The sequence below is a fragment of the Numida meleagris genome, chromosome 17 (genome assembly GCF_002078875.1).
Source record: "Numida meleagris isolate 19003 breed g44 Domestic line chromosome 17, NumMel1.0, whole genome shotgun sequence".
NCBI classification, from domain to species: domain Eukaryota; kingdom Metazoa; phylum Chordata; class Aves; order Galliformes; family Numididae; genus Numida; species Numida meleagris.
The window spans coordinates 10,313,075-10,324,164 of NC_034425.1; the positions used below are offsets into that span (position 1 = coordinate 10,313,075).

The 11,090-nt window shown below is 45.3% G+C and overlaps 2 protein-coding genes and 1 long non-coding RNA gene across 21 annotated transcripts in view; 1 reads left to right on the forward strand and 2 right to left on the reverse strand.

The window, feature by feature from the left end:
* Nucleotides 1–2,790, reverse strand: ATP5H (ATP synthase, H+ transporting, mitochondrial Fo complex subunit D). Of its 2 annotated transcripts, none has more exons than XM_021414546.1 (6): nucleotides 2,662–2,790; nucleotides 2,348–2,481; nucleotides 1,599–1,695; nucleotides 734–805; nucleotides 342–404; nucleotides 1–207 (listed from the first exon to the last, which is right to left on the reverse strand). In XM_021414546.1, the coding sequence occupies exons 2-6, from the start codon at nucleotides 2,467–2,469 to the stop codon at nucleotides 76–78; spliced, it is 486 nt and encodes a 161-aa protein (XP_021270221.1). In that variant the 5' UTR covers nucleotides 2,470–2,481; nucleotides 2,662–2,790; the 3' UTR covers nucleotides 1–75. The 2 variants fall into 2 exon arrangements, with proteins under 2 accessions (XP_021270221.1, XP_021270222.1); XM_021414547.1 differs by having other exon boundaries at nucleotides 2,348–2,478; nucleotides 2,662–2,752.
* KCTD2 (potassium channel tetramerization domain containing 2) lies at nucleotides 2,688–11,089 on the forward strand. The gene is made up of 6 exons (XM_021414544.1): nucleotides 2,688–3,140; nucleotides 4,294–4,402; nucleotides 4,827–4,918; nucleotides 5,612–5,707; nucleotides 7,006–7,131; nucleotides 7,628–11,089. The coding sequence occupies exons 1-6, from the start codon at nucleotides 2,703–2,705 to the stop codon at nucleotides 7,655–7,657; spliced, it is 891 nt and encodes a 296-aa protein (XP_021270219.1). The 5' UTR covers nucleotides 2,688–2,702; the 3' UTR covers nucleotides 7,658–11,089.
* The window catches only part of LOC110407177, a 25,768-nt gene continuing 18,651 nt past the window's right edge, over nucleotides 3,974–11,090 (reverse strand). For 17 of the 18 annotated variants that reach the window (XR_002443779.1, XR_002443780.1, XR_002443781.1 and 14 more), the window contains 4 exons: nucleotides 9,186–9,299; nucleotides 8,005–8,124; nucleotides 6,983–7,168; nucleotides 3,974–5,124 (listed from right to left, as the gene is read on the reverse strand). This is a non-coding gene — a long non-coding RNA (uncharacterized LOC110407177). The remainder of the gene's footprint in view (nucleotides 5,125–6,982; nucleotides 7,169–8,004; nucleotides 8,125–9,185; nucleotides 9,300–11,090) is intronic. The other variant, XR_002443770.1, reaches the window with a different exon arrangement.

Sequence of the window (11,090 nt, forward strand, 5' to 3'; positions counted from 1 at the left end):
GACAGGAGGGAAAACACTTTTATTTAAGAGAGAGTTAATTCTGACAGTCATCAGATAAACTGTTGCCAAGCCAGTTTACAGATCAGCAATGGGTTTGTGTGGCCAGAATGGATACTTCTCCCTGTCCAGTCTGGTTTCAGGGAAAGCTTCATGCAAGTCTTCAACAGTCATCTGTTCAAATGGAATCATGCTTCTGAGCTTCTGAAGCTTGAAGTGGGAGCAGAGACAAATATGTTACAAGTCACTCATCAGCAAGAAAGAGCAAAGCACGCACAGGAAAGAACAAGGTGTGTGCCAAGCAGGGTTAAAGAGAATATTCACAAAGCAACATCCATACTTACTTGCTGCTCATACTCAGCAATGCGAGCTTTGGAAGCTTTCACATACTCAACAATGTTCTTAGACTGCAGGAAAGCAGAGGACATGGTGAACATGGTTACAATAATGATATTAATCTAGAGTGAACCTGCAACACCACCTTTTAAGTTCATATTAAAATTCATTGTCATTCCATAAGTGGACAAAATCTTGATCAAAAACCAAACCCTTCCCAAAGCAGAAATTCTTTTGCTTAGCCAAAAGCCAGAGACATACAAAGACCAGAGAGCCATACTCTCGCAGGCTGCTCTGCCTGAGCAGATGCAAGCACAGAAAAGACCTCTCCCCTCACCCCTTCCCATCTTCACAGGACTCAGAGACAAGACTGGCATTCAGGAACAGTTCAAACACTTACGGCTTCCTGCTCTTGGGCATCAATTTTGGCAGTTTGTGTATCCACTGGTTCAGGGACCTTCAGTGCAGTGAACTGGAAAATGAAAGAAAATTTTAAACAGTTTGATTTACACAACTCTTCATGTGAAATGTCGTTTTCCCTAGCAGCAGGGGAGCATTCCCTCCACTCTTCCTAGGACATGCTCACAAATGCATAGCTTAATGAGCTTTCTAAAACTGATCTCTGCATCTTGAATGCGTAGTTCACAAACAGCACCGCTCATCTACATGCTTAAAGTGATCTATTATATATTGCATGTCATCACCAGGACAAGTTATACTACACATGTGCGTCACAGCATTGTACACAGCAAACCATAGCATCACCAGGAAGTCAACACCAAAGATATATCCTATTATGGACAGATTTTCCTCAAAGTTCCCACACCTACCCAAAATCTGTGGGCTTTTCTGGTCCCATAGCAGCCAATTTCTGTACTGCCAGTGACACTGTGCGACCTTCAGCAAATGCCTGGCTCACTCTTTTCAGTTCATTTCTAAACGGGAATGACAACCCCACAGGTATCAGTTAGCTTTGCATGTTTCTTAGTCTGCAGACCTGCACTTATAATTTTCTTCTACTCAGTAAGTTAAAGAAATACTCCAGATGTTTGCTTCAGGAGAGGCACTACCCAAATTCACTCCGACAGGCAAAAGAACTTAGTGAGTTTTCTTTCTTTCACGTGAGTGACTGATCTGCAGGACATAAAGCAAAGGAAGCTACTAGCCAAAACTGAAAACATCTTTGTTCTGGTGTATTCCACTAAAAGATATTCCCTGTTTAAGCCTCCAAAGAGCAGCAATATACAGCTGACAAAGATACCGACCTTCTTCTGAAACTCATCCACCATGCCAGCTTTAGCAACAGCAGTCTTGTAGTGAGCCCAGTCAATGGCAGGGGGTTTCTCAGGCAGCGCAGCCAACCTAAGGAGAGAGAAGACCGCAGTCACTACCAGGGCCAGTACAAATGTGATGCTATCACTTGCTCCCTGCTACTTTCAAGAGAGTTAACAGAGCCTGCTGAGTTGAACAGCAAGTATCTACAGGTTCCTGGTTAATAAGTAGTGATGAACCAATTCTGTAAATTCCCTCCGCCTTTGAAACAGATTTTGTTCCATATGGACAGACAAATTCAGCCTGCAGCCCTGTTCCATTTCACACTACTGCACAACATCTCCAAGAGACAGCTTTATAAGTAACGCTAGGCAGCTTTCACAAGTTAGAGGCAAGAGGTAACGTTAACAGTAATAACCAGCATGCATCAAGCAGAAGATGCCAAAGCACTTGGAAGAACCATTGCTTTGAATAGCATTTAACAGAGCATGAGCTTTTCAAAGCATTTTGTTTTTCCAACACACCAAAGCAAAGTGCTTTCACAGAACTACTTATTTCACGATGCAATTCTAGTTTTACTCTATGGTGGATTAAGTAAAGAAGATTTACCAAAAGAAACCGCTACCGCCTGCCCTGAAGGCAACTGCGGCAATGTCTCTCGGAACATAATGGAAAACGACAACGTGAGACAGCGACCGAAGCCAGAAGCACGACTATGCGAGAGGCTGCGGGCGGCACTCACCGAGCGGACAGCGCATCGCTGCGGGTCTTCAGGGCGTTGAACATGGCACGCTGGTTAGCGGGCACCCTCTCCGCGAAGGCCACCCAGTCGATGGCCTTGACGGCAGTTCTACGGGCCGCCATGCTGCCGGGCTGCTACGAGAGGAGAGCGGGTCACGGCGGGCAGAGCCCGACCCGACCTGACCCCACCGCCCCGCGGAGCCCACAAAACTCGGGTCTCATTCTGGACCCCCCCCAATTCCGTCTACCAAAGGGCGATGGAACCCAACCTCACCCCGTCCTTGTCCCACTCGGCCCCCGCCGCTCCCCACTCACCTTCACCGACCGCTACCACCGTCCCCCGGCGCTGCCGAACGATGTGCCGGAAGTCCGGTCCCCATCGGCCAATCAGAGAGCGGCACCGGCGGAAATGCGTCATGACGCTCAGCACACGGAAGTACTTCGCGCACCGGAAGCGGCGGCGGAATGGAGATGGCGGTGTGGGGGTGCTGAGTGCAGCCGTTATGGCGGAGCTGGCAGCGGCGGAGGGGCCGCCGCGGGGCCGTACACCTAGCCCGGGCCCTGGGGGGGTGCCGGGGCCGCCCAGTCCCCGCTCGGCTGCGCCGGGGTTCTCCGGCACTACGCTGAGCCCGGGTCCCGCCGGTGCGGCCCGGCCGCCCTCCGCCTCGAAATGGGTGCGGCTGAACGTGGGTGGAACGTACTTCGTGAGCACCCGACAGACGCTGTGTCGGGAACCCAAGTCCTTCTTGTGCCGCCTGTGCTGCCAGGACGGGCCCGAGCTCGGCTCCGACAAGGTGAGGCCGCGGCAGGGACTTCCCGCTCCCACCGGGCCGGGGCAGAATCCGCGGGAGTCCCCAGTCCCCGCGCCGACGCGTCCAGAACGGGGCGCCAGCCCCGAGCTGCGCCTCCAGTGCTCCAGCCCCGGCCGCCTCTTCGCTCCCCAGGAGCACCCCAGCACCCTTCCACTGCTATTGTACGCACCAGGGAGACAAAATTCCCTAGAAAGAGAGATTTAAATGATGCATCGCCCCCAGGATCTAGTTTTTCATTGTATTCTGTGCTTAGAAAAGATCCCAGTACAAGAGCTTTACTGGATGCATAGCTTTGCAATTGCTGTAGGTTAGCATACAGGTTTTACAAGCAGTTACTGTTATTGCAGGGTTTCTATAGTATCTGCACAACGTTTTATATGTATTTAATTTGAAGTAAAATCCTGGTTATGACCACAGTAACGGTTACCAGTCTCAGCAAAGATAGGAGATGGCGTTTTGGAAGATTTCAGTGTTTCATTGCTCTAGAGCAGACTGCTCAGCAGGATGTGCTTTGCTTTAAAGCGATGTAAGGAAGTGACGTGAAAAACTTCTCCGCAGGCTTTATCAGCCCTTCCAGACTGGTTCTGAAAATGCTTTTAGTTGTGGGTAACTCGATGGCATTGTTGTATGCCCAGCTGCTAGAGGCTGTTCGGAGACAGGGCTGGTACATTGCAATGGGCATTTTCAGTAGCCCAAAGAAAAGGGGGAAAAAAAGTACTTTGAATTATCACACGCTGTTAATCAGAACTGAAAATCTAATTTTCCTTCAGAGTTTCTTAGTTAAACTAGTCTGGAAAACAAATTTAAACAGAACATGACTGCCAGCTTTTGTATTTTATTATTGCAGTGAAGAAAAACTGCTAAGCCCTGCTTTTCTCCTCACTTATGCAAGCTTGGTTTGTGGAAGTACTTACTGGAAGACACCAGCCAGCATTATTGAGCTGCAGCATTTATAGCTGAGTTCAAATACTGAAAAAAACATTGGCTGAAGCATGGAGTCACAGATGCACTTTTTACAGGCAAAGGAATCCAGATTCTCAAAGAAAAGCTGTTCTATGTGTAATTTTAAAATGAATTTTTTTTTTCCCCAGTACCATTTAACTATGCCTGCTTCATTTCTGTACACACTCAACAGGATGAGACAGGGGCGTATCTCATCGATAGAGATCCCACATATTTTGGTCCAATACTGAACTACCTCCGACATGGGAAGCTTATCATAAACAAGGAGCTCGCAGAAGAAGGTAAGAGAAACCTACAAGGGAAGAACTGCAAGCACTGTTTGACAGCACTTTTTGAACAACATCTCTTCTCCCTGAACAGACAGCAGTTCTGAACAAGCAAGGAGCTTTGGTGACCTTGCCACTACTGAGGCTGCATGAATGATATTAGAGATTGTACCATAGGGTTTCTTATAATCCCAGGGAAAGGGGAATAATCTTTCTTAAATGTTCTGTTAACGGCAAGAGGAGGCAGCAGCTAGTTGGTTGTTTTCTTCCAGCCTGGGAGCATGAGGTCGGTGGCAAAGTCTGTTTAGCATCCAGGGATTTTCTTACATGTGGGAAAGATTTGGAGTCAGTAGCAGGTATTGCACTCTTGTAGCTGAATCATCTTCGTTCTGCTCTTTACAAAGTAACAGTTTGTCTGTGCTTTTGGTTCCTTCCTTAGGGGTACTGGAAGAAGCTGAGTTTTACAATATTGCATCACTTGTGCGGCTGGTGAAGGAGCGGATACGGGATAATGAGAACAGAACCTCTCAAGTAATGCACATGAAAATTTGCACACTGAAGTCAGTCATTTTCTGTAGCATAGTAGAAGGACATGTGGCTGTAGGTGCTTCCAGTAGAAGTTCTTTGTTTTATTTGTTTTTAACTGTGACAGTCAGTGTTTTTAGGTAGAGCTAAGACACAACTAGGAAAGATGATCCATTATGGTTTCACAAGGCCACTAAGTCATCTTGTTAATACTGTAGGGAAAGACAATGAACAATTAAAAGGGCTAGGAACAAAGATAGGGAAACAAAACATACTACTTTGGGAGGTAAGGAATAGTTCAGCTCTTCCTTCTCTGAACCATATTCTGCCCTTTATATTAGTCTCTGCTGATGAACTGATATCAGCATCCCGGTACATTCAATTTCAGGAGAGAAACATTTAAAAAAAAAAAAAAACAAAAAAAAACAGTAAAAGGCTTTGAAAGCCAATGAAGTGTTGCTTTCACTGGCACATAGGCACCTGGAAGGCTTTTAAAAAGCATGCTAACTCCATGTAGCAGTTTTAGAATCAGTTGGATAGTCACAAGAATGAGACCTCAGGAAGCACACTGTGGCTCAAACTTCCTCAAACAGCAAGCAGACAGAGCAGGAGGCCCTGTAAAAGGCTAATTAGTTTCCTAGCTTGATACTGGTACAACAATTGCTAAACTTCTGTTTGTTTTTATTCTCCATGCTTTAGGGGCCTGTGAAGCATGTATACAGAGTCCTGCAGTGCCAAGAGGAAGAGCTCACACAGATGGTGTCCACTATGTCTGATGGGTGGAAATTTGAACAGGTACCAATAAAATGTCTAAAATGAGCAGCTGCCTCTTTTTACAGAATAACTGGCAAGGAAATGCAGTTCTATCCAGGAGAATTGATAGAGCCGTGAAAAAGCATTGCATGACTATTTTGGGAGCTGAAAGACAACTGCACTTGCTGGAGAGGTGCTGAGTGGCATGAGAAACACGCTTCCCACAGATGCCTTTGTAATGCAGCCATTTTCGGGGCTAGGTGTCACTGAAGTGCACATGGCATTAGTTCCAGATTTGGTTTCTGGAATCAAATACAGTCCTCCTGAAAACCAGTGGTGGAGAGTGTGGGAACAAAAGAAAAAAATCTTATGTCTATCTTTTGCTGCTAGCACAAACATTAAACCCTATTAAGATTACTGGAAGTCATTAATGACAGCCCCTATGTCTTCCTGCAGCTGCAGTGTAACTGTGTAGATAGTCACTGGTCTAGGAAGGCTGTTGACTGCATCTATCTCAAAAACAAAGTTGTCTCTTAAAATCCATTACAACTTGAAAGTTAGGCTACACACTGAATATTAAAATTTCCTAGAATCCTAGTTGATAGGATTCACGCTGCTTTCTTCAGATTACTTAGGTTTACTATTTGGAAAGCAGAGCAGTTGTAAATGATAAATTAGTTCTATGCTCCGGGATGTCCTTTTAATGTAATAATGATAACTAGGAGACAGGATTTCTTGGATCAAGACCAGACCTCTCTTAACAGAAATATCTTTATAAATTGAATTATGTTATATCAAATTCCATCCCAATAGCACCTATGCGAAGGGTGGTACCAGTTTGCTGCTCATCCTTTAGCTAATCTAATATCTGTCTGTGGTAAATAGCCTTTCCAGTTTTTTAAACATCAAAGTCAGAAGGCCAGCTTAGAGCGGAGTTCGACATAGACGTGTAGTCTGGACCGAGACTCTGCATTGCCTGTCCCTTGTGTGAATTACTTTGCTATTATATATCGCAAATTCTAATGTGCTTTTTCCTCTTTCTGCCCTCAGTGACAGGAGAATACTTTTTTGTGTTCAGCTTTACAGTTTCAGACTAAGATTTCTTGGTGGAGTTCCAGGTGCTACTAGAGGGCTCTGGTTCTTGTCTAAGTAATTGCCTTACAAACACATTTCAGGAAAGCCTGTGACATGGGGATGCGGGAAGGGATTTCACCTCTTGGCACTTCAGGTCAGAACAGGTCTCTCTGAGAAGTCGTAGCACACAAAGCAGTTGCAGGAATAAAGGAGGTCAAGATTTGCCAATAGCATCATTCTTACCTTGGCTGTCTTCTGTCACACAGCTAATCAGCATTGGATCTTCATATAACTACGGAAATGAAGACCAGGCAGAATTCCTCTGTGTTGTGTCCAGGGAACTCAACAATTCTACCAATGGCATTGTCAAAGAGCCCAGCGAGAAGGCAAAGGTAAGGCATCTCCTCGGATGTATTGTCTTGAATTCCCCTATGCAAAGAAAAAAAAACCTCTTACACTAGGAGATCCATAATTTGCAGTAGCAGTTCTGTATACCAGCTTTCGTATTTCCTGGTTTACCATACATTCAAATTAAGGGGGGGGAAAAAAAGAGGAAAGACTTGAAAAAAAGAGGATTTTGTGATAGAAGGACACTGTGGGAAAAAGACTGACATTGTTTTTTCTCCTTCAGTCCATCCATTTTCCCTAGGGTAGCAACAAAGATGACATTTTTAATTCCTGGTAGACAGCTAAGAAGCATTTCTAGAGAAGAGACTCTGTTTTTATCAGCCTGTCGTTTGTTATGGTAGCATAAAAGCCGACAGGCTGCTCTCATTCCTTCTCTTGTTAGTCCATCTTTCCTTCCTCTACAAAAGCCAAAGACTTGGAGCGTAAACTTTGGCTTCTAAATTTGCCTGAGTTATTTATAGAGGCTCTTTTCTTTTTCAGATTCTTCAAGAGCGAGGATCCCGGATGTAATTCAAGCGTCCACTCCTCTAGAGCTCCCAGATGTCAAAAGGGCAATCTAGCTGGGCAGAGTATCTCTCCACAGTGCAAACTTGCCCCTATACAGTAACCAAGCTAGCGCAAAGCTGAGCCTGTCCTGCCAATTATGAGTAATTCTAGTCATAACCAAAGGCTTTCCTCCTATTCTGGAGACCAAGAAAGGAGAAAACTCTTCCAGTTGGATAGTCCTTTCCACAAGTGGTTTTTTTTTTTTCTGGCCAGTGCTGTGTTGAATTTTTCCAACAGCAGCTGCTCTGGATTCCCAGTTGGATCCTTTGCAAAGGTTGCTCAGGTCCACGCACCCTTGTGGTCAGTCCTACCTTGCACAAGCTGCCATGGGTGGGAAGATCTGTTTGACCTGTCCACTTCTTGCACCTAGGTCTACAACCACCAGAATAGTGTAGAGACCTTGCAGTGCTCCCTCCTGATTAGCCAGTCCCCTACAGATCAGAACAGGGCTTTAAAAGGAGGAACAAAGAAACTACTTGTTAAAAGAAAAACAAAACTTTTTTTCGTTCTTGCTTTATATTTGTTCTTTTTACAATTCCTAAAAGCTGAGCTTAGATCCTAAGGGGAGGAGAGTTACATGTGTATATGGTACATGGATCTTGTTGTTAACACTATTACGTGTGGGCTCCTGGCATTTTCCAAAGCCTAGTTTTTTATGCTTCTCATGCATAAAAAGAGACCTGTGTTCACCCAGAACAGTGACAGAGTAATGGTTCTGTCCTGTACACTTCTCTATTGAAGAAGAGTGGTGACGTTTTCCCCTTTGATACCTTGCCATGACCATATATCTTAGCCTGGTGCAAAGTCACAAGGTCAGGGACTTGTTCCTTCCAAGTTCAGCTCTGCCTTGTCTCCAGCAGCATGGACTCTGTCACCTGCCTTCTCACCAAGGGAGGACTGTGGGCAGAATATCTTTTGTACTGTAGCAAACAGGTAGGTTTGATTTAACCTGTGGGACTCTTTGCAGAGGAGATGCCCTATTTACACACAGTGATTTAACTGCATCCTCCCTCATGTCCCAACCTTTAAGAGAACACCTCAAATTACACAGGGGCATCACAGAGTTGGGGACGGGGGAGGGTTGGTGAAAAGTTGCCAAACTGTTGTAATATATTTTGTCCAATGTGTCAACTTGTGACTTTTTTTTTGGAATGCCTTGGATGGATTTGCAAAATGTTCGTTTGTGCCTCTCTTGAACTCTAATCTTAGCCAAATTGCTGTCACTGTTTCCTCTCCGTTAAGCCGTGCTATTCCTAACCAAGGGCATGTCCCTCCTAGTCTGGTAAATGGAATTTCCTAGGAATTTGCTGCTGTGCATTTTTCTCCCTTCATCCCAGCTTTGTTCTCTGTAGCCAAAGCTACCTGGCACTTTGTTGTTTTGAGTCAAATCCCAAACTGATGCTACATGCAGAGCTTCAGAGATGTTGGAATTCACAGACATGGACAAGCTCAGAGCAGATGATTCTCAGTAAGGTGTCAGAAAATTCCTCACCTGGTTTGTGGAGTTTGGTTCTTTTACGGATAAATTCAGCTACCTGTGGTCTCTTTACAGTGTTGAGATGGAAATAGGCAGGTTTCCTGTCTTATCACTTATTGCTGGCAGGGCCTAAGGGTAGAAAAATGTTACCAAGGGTCTGACAACCAGTTCAGCAAACAAGGCATGCAGCAAAGGCATAGAGCAACACATCTGCACTGGGCCTCTTTTGGCACATGCTCTTGCCTGTCCTTTTCTATCCTTGGCCAACGTACCACACCTCTGCTGGAGGCTTTGCTGCATTCACAAGAATGACCAGTCAATTATCTGTGCAAGTTTAGTCCTTGTAACAACAGACCATGCCAAGTGTCTTTGAGTTCACATTGTGTCAGTTATAGGATATTGAAACACAGCTGGCTTGCCATCATGCTGGAGAACCCAGCTCTCCTTCCTTCCATCTTCCCCATTTATAATGTAGTGAGATGGTATTGGTGTGATTAGACCATACGCCTTGGCTGGGCCTAAATAACACTGTGATGTGTATAGATATCTCTCCTCTGTTGGTATCTTGTAGTCTCAATCATTGTCTGTGCTCTGAGCTGAGAAATCAAGAAGTACATGTATGCAAGTTAACAGCCTGAAAAGCCCTCTGATTTTCACATTCATTTGTGTTCTCTCCCTTCCTTGGAGAAGGGAGTTTCTGGGAACTGGTCAAGAAATGTCAAACTGAAGGTGACAGGGACTGGTTGAGCTGCATCTGTCCCATCAGTGCTGGCTGAACACCTTGCTGTTCAAACTCACAGCAACACTAGCGATCTCAGCTGAAGGGAGACATTCTGTCCAGTACAGTTCATGTAGGTAAAAGTGATACCTTGTTCCAAAATGCCATGCCTGGTGAAGCCCACAGGAGATTGCCTCATGCAGAAGCAATAGCATCACTCTCCCTTCTGAGCCACACAGAGCCAAAAAATAACACCATTACCAGTTGAGCAGAACAGCTCTTTAACTCATGCACATGAAAGGCTATCAAAGCTGCACCTCGGATCTCCCCTCCATACTGCTCTCTGCAGCAAGGGCTTGTCAGCGCATTCAAGTCTTCTTGCTTCTGTTGCACAGTCCTTGAGATCAACACAGTTGACATAGGAAAACTATGAAATGGAAACCAGTCTGTTCCTGGATGGTCCTAGTTCCCGGGTGAAATTTAGGACCAGGCACAAAGACCACAAAGATACAATCCCAGTGGAGGATTTCTCCTTCCCTGATAGTGCTAGATGACCTGTACCCCCAGACCAAGGGCCGCTCTCAGCATGATACACCAGCTGCATCTCTTTTTGCTCAAGACAGAGCTTTTCCTTCTGTTACCTTTCACTCAGTCACAACTGTATCAAAACGCAATGAAGAGGGAATTTGCCCCATTCACTCAGAGAAGAAGGTAGCACGCTGTGAGTAGGGGGAGAGGTACTGGATGTCCAAGAGTGCTTGTACCTCTTGGGAAAGTTCATTTCAAAGCATTAATCCTGGGAGTGGAGAGTATGACATGTTTTTTGTTTTTTTTTTTTTAAGCTTTTCCAGTGGCCCAAGTTGTTCCATTATGGCAAGACTGGAAATAACCTCTTACAGTGTCTTTGTTTCTGTACATTTTTTAAATAGATTTTCTCAGGGGTGACTGAGTGGGCTGAGGCAGAGGGGGCATGGGTCGCTGTGGGGCAGCAGGACGGAGCAGCTCCCCAGCCCTGCAGCTGGGCTGTGGGCTCCTCCCTGCAAGTTTGCCTGCAAACCCAGAGGTTTTGTAAAGTTCGTCACCTTTCAGTGCCCTTTGCTACTGTTTCTCTTTGTTAATTAAATGTGTTTGAATAACAGTTGAGATGCTGCAATTAATTTTTTTCCAATAAAGATTCTGAAATGGGTTTGAAGCATATGAAG